Genomic DNA, 8,573 nt, shown 5'->3' with positions numbered 1-8,573 from the left:
TATAATTGGTTCCTTCTTCATATCACATTAGAAGCTCCTCAAAAAAATTATATTCTTCTTAACAATATGTTAATCAAATAATTTAAACGAGTTTTAAAAGTTAAAATATTTTTACTTGAGCATTATCTTTGATAGCTAGAATAATATGACTATGAATTTCATAATTTTATTTTCAAAACTGCGTTTAGAAAATATAATAGTATTTATATAGAAAAAAAGTTTACACTTGTTGTAGCTTATTGCTGCTCTATTATCAAAATTGTTCACAATTGCTCTCAACCACTATGGAGTTCAATCAATGGTTAGCTTTCTCATCTTCTTATATAGGTAAACTAACCCTTTTGATCTCCAACTAGGGGTGTCAATTTCGGGTTACGGGTCGGTTTCGGGTAAAATCTGAAATTGACCCGACACTATTCGGGTTCGGGTCAACCCGACCTGTTTTTACAAACGGGTCGATTTTCCTGACCTGAACTTGACCCGCTTCGGGTTTGGGTCAACCCGACCCGTTTAGGCAGGTTCAGCGAGCAGAGGTTGCGACAACGACGTTCGGCAGGTTCAACGGGCAGCACCGTAGCCGGCAGCTGGCAAAGGCGTTCGGAGCTGTAGCGGCCAGCTGGGCGGCGGCAGGCTCGATGCAGCCGTAGGCGCTGGAGCGGCATGCGATGTCGCGATGCGACGTGGGCGCTGGCGCGTCACACGGGCAACAGCTACGGCTCGATGCATGAGGCCACGAGGGCTACGCGGGCAGACCAGGCATCCGGATGGGCGGGCAGGCGGGGAACCAGAGGCAGGCAAAACGAGTAGGGTCTTTTTCAGGTCATTTCGGGTTATTCCCGGGTTGCCGGGTCAGCCCGAACCCGACCCGTTTTTGCAAATGGGTTGGTTTTCCGGACCCGAAACCGACCCGCTTCGGGTTCAGTTCAACCCAAATCCAAAATTTTCGGGTCGGGTCCAATATTGACAGGTCTATCTCCAACTGTGTTGAAGAACTTGTACAGCGTGCTTTGTAGATATTCTTAACTACAAAAGAAATAATAGTGCATCAAACAAGTTGAAGTACAATCAATGCCATTCAAAACTTCAAAATTTAGGAACTAATTAGTCTATAAAGTGAAGAGATGATGTTTGAAGAACATCTGGAGTGAGCAATTTTGAGAAATTTCATATTCAATATGACTTGAAAGATCATTTTTACAATAAAATTTAACTCATTTATGTGGATTTAAGCCCCAAGGTCTTCCTTGTCTTGCCCACAAATAGATCCTTCGATTTAATCAACCCTGGAACCCATCCAAAAAGCGTGCCAAAGGGAAACTGAGCAACTGCCTCTTTTCTTCCTAAGGAAACCATTGCAATGGGCGGCGAAGGAGTATATGTCTCAAGCTTCTTATCAGGAGCTCCCCTCATCAATAGTTGCAGGTTTTTGGCCACCACTAAAGCATGCTTTTCTGCAACGAATCCTTGCTTGAGCTCCTGTCAAAGTATGCGGAGCATATGAGATATGGGAACAGAGCATTGCGCAAGTAAACATGGCGAAGAAGCCCAAAAATTAATATGCTAAGGGGGTGTTTGGTATCGGATTTGTAAGTCATTTTTAGTAGGATTTAGCGAAAATCCAGCCAAACGCAATCTGCGCCGCGGCAAATCCGTAAATCCAGGATTTACGGATTTATGGCATAAATCCGGTAAATCCGTCTAAATCCTAATCCCATTCCTATTCGGATTTAACGAGTTGCAGAACTTCTTCCCGCGGCGCCCGTGTAATATGTTGCCAAACATCTCCTTTGGATTTACAGAATTTAAAATTTGTCATACCAAACACTTTTTAGGATTTATGAGCCTATGATTTACTAAATCCGGATTTACGGGATTTAGTAAATCCTACTAAAATTGAATCCAATCATATACCAAACACCCCCTAAGACTTTTCTTGAGTCTACAATATTGTTTTTCATGAAAACAATTCTCGAATTTTCAAATTGTATGTGCCTTAAAGAAAGAATTTGGGAAAGAAATACTACATGGATGTCAGTAATGTCTCCAATGGCAAAAATGTTATTGCGACCTCTCACTCTCAAGTTCGCATCAACCATTAACCGCCCCTTCTTGTCCAAGGACTGCTTCAAGATAGAATCATGTAGCCATGATGAAGCCACCGGCTTGCCCACACAAACAAAATGGCAATCAGCAGAGATGGTTTCTCCATCTGATGTCACATAAACTCCTTCTCCTTCTGATATGGACTGTAGATCAACCGTTTGTTCCAAAATCACTTCCACTTTCTTTTTAATCAACCAATTGAATGTCTTTCTTGATGCTTTTGGGCCTATGAATTCTATTAACCTAGGCCCTTTATGAACAATGGTCACTTTCTTCTCCGGAAAATCAACAGCAATCTCTCCGGCAAGCTCAACCCCAGTTGGACCACCACCAATGATTAAAATGGAGTTCGAGGCCTTAATCTTTTCATAATCTGTTAATCAATTACAAAATTGCATTACGAAAAGACAAATATTAGCATTATAAAACTAGAAGCTTGAAATATAAATAGAATGTCATAAACTTTTTCCTATGTGCCTTCGTGAGAGTAAACTTTATCTACTAGATTAGGTGATAAGACAATTACAAAACTTTATTATATAATGAGTGAGTGCTCATTATATAAAAAAATTGGGGATTGGATAAAATTCCCAAGTTTGCTTCCATAACCAATTAAGTTTAGTAAAATTAAAATTGGGAAGGAATTATATACATACCTTGCTGAAAATGCTTGAGTCTATCCTTCCTGTTTACTTTGGTAGAACCTGCGTGTCCAGTTGCTACCACAAGATAATCGAATGGAAATGTTTGGCCATCATCTGTTTGGACATGATGATTAGTTACATTGGTTGCATGTGATGTGATGATTGTAGCATTGGTTAGGTATTCAGAGTGCTTGATCAATGTTCTTTCTGCAAAAGATGGTTCTATCATTGACCTCAACTGTGCCCATGGTATCTCCAAGTATTCCTTGCTTTAATACAAATAGATTAAAAAATCAGAAAGGAACATGAAGGATGAATTAATATATACATCAAGGAATAGTAGAGATGCTCACTTTTTTCTTAAGTCTAGATGATATCACAAAATATTAAGATGTGGATCATAATTTTTGCCCTACAATAAAAACACGTTATGCGGACTTAATTGAAGTATTCAATATTTGTGATTATTTCATTAGGTGAGAATTTTATTATATATTTTGGCTGCCCTAGAATGTCTCTTCATAAAGAGGGTATGTTTTATCTAGCTCGTAATTTTGGTATTATAATTATACACAATCATGATGTATAGTCTTGAAATGGTGATAGTGAAGATTGAGCAGTTGAAGTAGCAAAAGGAATAACATTCTCATTAAATAGGACATTTTGAGAGAAAGAAACCTGATATTACATGGATCAAAACATATGTAGCCTTTTTGTAAGAAGGCATGACTGAAAAATACACAACTTGTCGATTTGGGAGCTAATTTATCAGCCAAATATGGTCGAAGCATGGAAAACATTAGCATCAAAAAATTTTGAGATGAGTATACTTAGGTTGTTTCAGATATAGTTCATATTTTTTTTTATTATTATTTTTATATTTTTATGGTTGCTATCTGAAAAGCAATAGATATAGTTCATATGATGATTTTGGTGATTTGTGAGGGTAGACATTGATAAGATATGGTAAAATGAGTAATGCATCAACCCAAAATGAGATGAAAGTTTTGAATCAAAGAGAAGTGTTCTAATAGTTTCAATAAGATGGCATGCTTTTGCTTAGTAAACCTATTTTGCTTAGGGGTATAGGGACATATGAATTAATGAATAATGCTCCAATTGGAGAGTAAGCTTTGAAAGGTTTTATTGGTATATTCTCGATCGTCCTCTATGCGGAGAAATTTAATGAAAGTCTGAAATTATTATACCACCACAATTTAAAATTGAACAAATTTGGCAATTGTTTCATCTTCAAGGAGCATCGGATAGAGCCAGCAAAATCGGATGTAATCATCTATGAAATAATATAATATTTGAAATCATGTAAAGGAGTTGGGGAAGGTCACACAATAGCTTTATATATATGAGATGTAGAGGGTTTAAAAGACAACATGACTCTTAAAACTTTGACCCGAATTACATGAATATAGTGGAAAAGAAATACATAAATATGAGTTTCTTTTGACTAAAGTAGTCTAGTGATGAAGAAGACGGGTGATTGAGGTGGTGATGCTAGAGATTAAGAACTAACGGCAGAGAGATTAAAATAAAGTTGGCTAATGTAATCTTGCTGGAAGGAAGATGGCGAACTGCATAAAGAAAATCAAGACATGGCCTCTCAAGGAGTGGTTGGTTGGTCTTCAAGTCCATGATAAGGTAACAATTGTAAAGGTCAAAAAGAGATAGGGGCCTCCTCCTCGAGTGTTGACTCCTGTTCGAGTCTCATACTAACCACTGACTCCTAATATTTGCAATCATTTGCTCACCATAATTTATGTAGAAAAATTCAAAATTGAGAAAAAAAATCATGGAGCCACACCACATCAAAAAATTCACTATGAAAATTGAGAGAAATCGCTCTAATTTATGTCTCCAACAAGATATTATAACGCCTCAGTACCATACAACTATTAGGAGGAAAAATTTTTGGGGGCAAAGCCCCGAACCCTATAGGGAAAGTGCTGCCCCCTACAACCCCCTACAAGTTTGACCGAGGTCTAAGACAACAATACAACCCAATTTCTCGACAAAATCATATTCCACACAAACTAACACTTACTCTGATTATGCGTTAAGTTGCTGCTTTGTTCCAGTTTGTTTGTGGTGGCTCTTGCTCGTATAAATTTGCATAATTTTTGCCTATCCCAACACAAAATGCAGCAACACTATGCTCCCGTGGCTAGATTACGAATGGAGTTCTATTGAAAATACAGTTAATTGAGTGTTCACAGCTCGTGCATACCAGTTAAGCTATGAACATCAAGTTTATTAGATGTGATACGTCATCGAAAATTACTTTGGTCGAGCACGAATCTCGATACATTTTCAAGTTGGAAACATTCAAAATTAAATTTGGGTTCATCTGAATTTCAATTTCAGCAAACTTATAGTCAAACTGAACAGCTCAAAGAGAAGAACCAAACGACACCAAAATCGGTCAAACCCAAGCCCAAATGGGTCCAAATCGGGGGCCTGGACCACATTTGGAAGGGTTAAAATATTATTTGAATGACAAAATGATATTCAAATATAGCATGCTTATAGTCAAATTGAGCGGCTCGGCGAGACGAATTTAACGAGCCCAAAATTGCTGAATTCTGACATCGTTAAGGCACTTAGACAGTTGAAAAACTCACTATGATCGGGAGAAATGGGGAATCAATACGAGTCATCGAATGGAGCACTTTGAACCTGTCTCGAATCTTCTCTATATTTACGGGGTGTGTCACTCATGAAAATCTATAAATAGACCCCCACTTTCGACATGAAGGGGACCTTGGGCTAAAGATTGGAGAAAGCTTCTACATCAACATTGGAGAACCCACATCAACTTCCGTCGGACTTCCACCCGGCCAAGCCCGTCGCCGGACTTCAACCCGACCTTCGTCGGACCACCACCCGGCAGCCGATCACCACCGGACTTCCACCAGGCCGCTGACCTCCGCCAGACTTCAACCCAACTGGCGTGGGACCACCACCCGGCCGCCGACCGTCGTCGGACCACCGCCTAACTACCGACCGTCTCTAGAATTCAATCTGATCGTCGTCGGACCACCGACAGTCCGCAGACCGATGCCAGACTTCCACTCTGCCGCCGACCGCCGCCAAAATTCCACTCGACCACCGACCGCCGCCGAACTTCAACCCGACCATCGTCGAACCACTATCAGTCTGTCGACTATCACCGGACTTCCACCCGGCCACTAATTGCCGTTGGACTTTAGTCTTACCGTAGCTAGGCCACCACCCGGCGGCCGACGGCCATCGAACTTCCACCCGTACGCCTAACGCCGCTGGACTTCCACCTAGGGCTGTAAGCGAACCAAACGTTCGACGAGCTACTCGTTGTTCGGTTCGATTAAAGCTTGTTTGTGATCGTTTAATTAAATAAACAAAAAAACTTGAACAATATTTTAAATACTCGATTCTTAAATAAACAAACTTGAACACTAATGCGTTCAGCTCATTTATGTTCGCGAACAACATCATTTGAAGTTCGTGAACAAGCTCGACATTAACCGATCGTCTCCAGACTTTAGCCTGACCGTCGTCAGACCACCACTCGGTTGCGATCGTAACAGGACTTCAGCCCGACTGTCGTCGAACCATTGCGTAGTTACCGACTGTCGTCGGACTTCCATGCGGCTGCCGACCCTCGTCGGATTTGTACTCAAAGTTGGACTTCTGCCCGTCACCAGACTTCCGCCCATCGCCGGACTTTCGCCCGTAGCCAGAGTTTCGTCAAACCTTTACCCGACGCCAAACATTAGTCCATCACTCGACTTTCAAACTCTATGGCCCACCGATTATGGTCCTTCCAACCTCCTCCATCGACTACGGTCCTTTTGACCTCCTCTGTCGAATTTGGTCCTTCCAACCCCCGTTACCAGACAATGATCTTCCCGACCTCCGTCGCCCGCCGACTACAGTCCTTCCGACCTTCGTTGCCTGCCAACTATGGTCCCACCAACCAAACGAACAAATCAATGTTTGTTCCTCTAATTTCCACTGTGTAATGCACTCTATATGATGTATATTTGCTACATCAAACCAAAGCCTTCCCACCAAGGAAGGGCCTAATTTGTAATTGATTGCAAACACTAGTGGATTCATTCAAATTGGGCCAAACCCTGTGATGTTGCCCCCTTTTCAGGGGTTTCCACGTAAAAACTCTGGTGTCTCTTATGAACATTACACCATCTCTTTTATCTGATTGCGTGTTGGATCTTCGTACAAAGTTAAGATGTTAAACAATATATTTCTCTATCGCCACCAACATTCCAGGACGCAACAAATGCATACCACATAGCAAAGGATGCAAGATAGTACCATTTAACGCCACAATTCACAGAAATGGCTCTCCCTCCCAAATAGCAAATTTCAACCAAAGATGTTCCAAAAGTAAGGAGAAAAATGATAAAACGATCAATTGGCTTGAGAGCGATCGACCTCTAATATTAAATAACACGCCGGAAAGCCCAAAACTAAAATCCTATAATCAAGCGTTGTACAAACGAAGAAATAAGGGGAAAACAATCAATATATGAGTTTCAAAAATAAAGAAAAAGATACATACGAATCAATAAGAGTTACTTCGCTCCGCGACTGCAGCGTCTTCGCGATGATGCCTCCGGCAATCCCACCACCCACAACGACCACCCTCTTCGACTTCTCAACTCCACTCACGGCCATAGTGCCGTGCTAATCCAAATCAACTCGACTCACAGAGAAATTAAATAAAAAGAAAAGCCGAATCAGAGAGAAGAAGAGGTGAGCCTGAGAGGGATTCCGAAATGGGAGGGATGACAACTTGCAACCGGGAAGAGCAAGCCCTCACGAATCGCGATTGGTTCGCAGCGCCATCTATACGATTTTCTTAAAAATATTTATAGAAGCTTATTTTTTTGTCCTTCCAAACGAGTGGGAATAGTCGTAAATATATATGAGGATGAAATTTGGGCGTGAACAAGTGCGCGCATGGCTGGCGAACCGCGTGAGTCAGATTAACGAAATTGGTCTAAGTTTAGCCTAACAATAGGGGAGTCCATTTTTTACACGACCTGAAATCCGATCTGGGCCCAACCCAAAAAAATTCGGATTCGGATCGACCCATTTGTGAAATTCAAGGATTTTTTTTTACATACTTTGAATAAAAGGTGGCATTTGAGAAGCCACAATATAGCTTAGCAAAGAGATTTAAGCTTTGTTTGGGCAACTTTCTTACTGCTTCTTAAATCAATTTTTCAATAAAAAATTTAACTAAAAAATTGTTTGAAGAAACAGTAAAAAGCCGTCCCAAACCAAGCCTTTGGATCTACATGGGACAATTTTTTTATTAGTTTGCTTTTCATATCAGGATTTTTGTTTGATTATTATTTTCTCTCGTCTTTTAGAAATTTATATACTATAAAGTTATGCAAAGGTGGATGTAGCGTGGGGACGCTAGTCGCTGGGGGTGCGTCCCCCACTGAGTCAGCCACTTTGGTAATATATCATATAATTAATTTCATTTATTTATGCATTAATTATGGAATAAACCAAATATTTTTTTTGCTTTTTTCATTCTAATGTATTAACTATCCTGCCACACGAGGCTGTATCCCGCTCCCGCTATCCTCTCACAAGCTAACAGGTGGAAACATAAGAGACTAGAGAGAAGCCCAAAGTCCGAACGCTAGTCGCTCTCTTCGTGCCCAAACAGCCAAAAACCGCCCACTCACCGGTCAGCGGTCACGCCCAATCTAGTTGCCACTCAAATGAACACTTAGGCTTTATTTGAAACATTTTCTCAATTGTTTTCCTGATAATGAAAAAGTTTCCATATAT

General features: G+C 40.7%; 1 protein-coding gene across 1 annotated transcript; it reads right to left on the bottom strand.

Annotated features, from left to right (window-relative positions):
* Positions 1–1,082: 1,082 nt before the first annotated feature.
* On the bottom strand, positions 1,083–7,641 carry LOC110111544 (apoptosis-inducing factor homolog B). The gene is made up of 4 exons (XM_020843464.2): positions 7,324–7,641; positions 2,760–3,016; positions 2,025–2,476; positions 1,083–1,476 (listed from the first exon to the last, which is right to left on the bottom strand). The coding sequence occupies exons 1-4, from the start codon at positions 7,437–7,439 to the stop codon at positions 1,216–1,218; spliced, it is 1,086 nt and encodes a 361-aa protein (XP_020699123.1). The 5' UTR covers positions 7,440–7,641; the 3' UTR covers positions 1,083–1,215.
* Positions 7,642–8,573: the final 932 nt, after the last annotated feature.

This window comes from Dendrobium catenatum, unplaced genomic scaffold (genome assembly GCF_001605985.2).
Source record: "Dendrobium catenatum unplaced genomic scaffold, ASM160598v2 fragScaff_scaffold_1199, whole genome shotgun sequence".
NCBI classification, from domain to species: Eukaryota; Viridiplantae; Streptophyta; class Magnoliopsida; order Asparagales; family Orchidaceae; genus Dendrobium; species Dendrobium catenatum.
The sequence above is the reverse complement of the archived record's forward strand: the minus strand, read 5'-3'. Positions and strand labels throughout refer to the sequence as shown.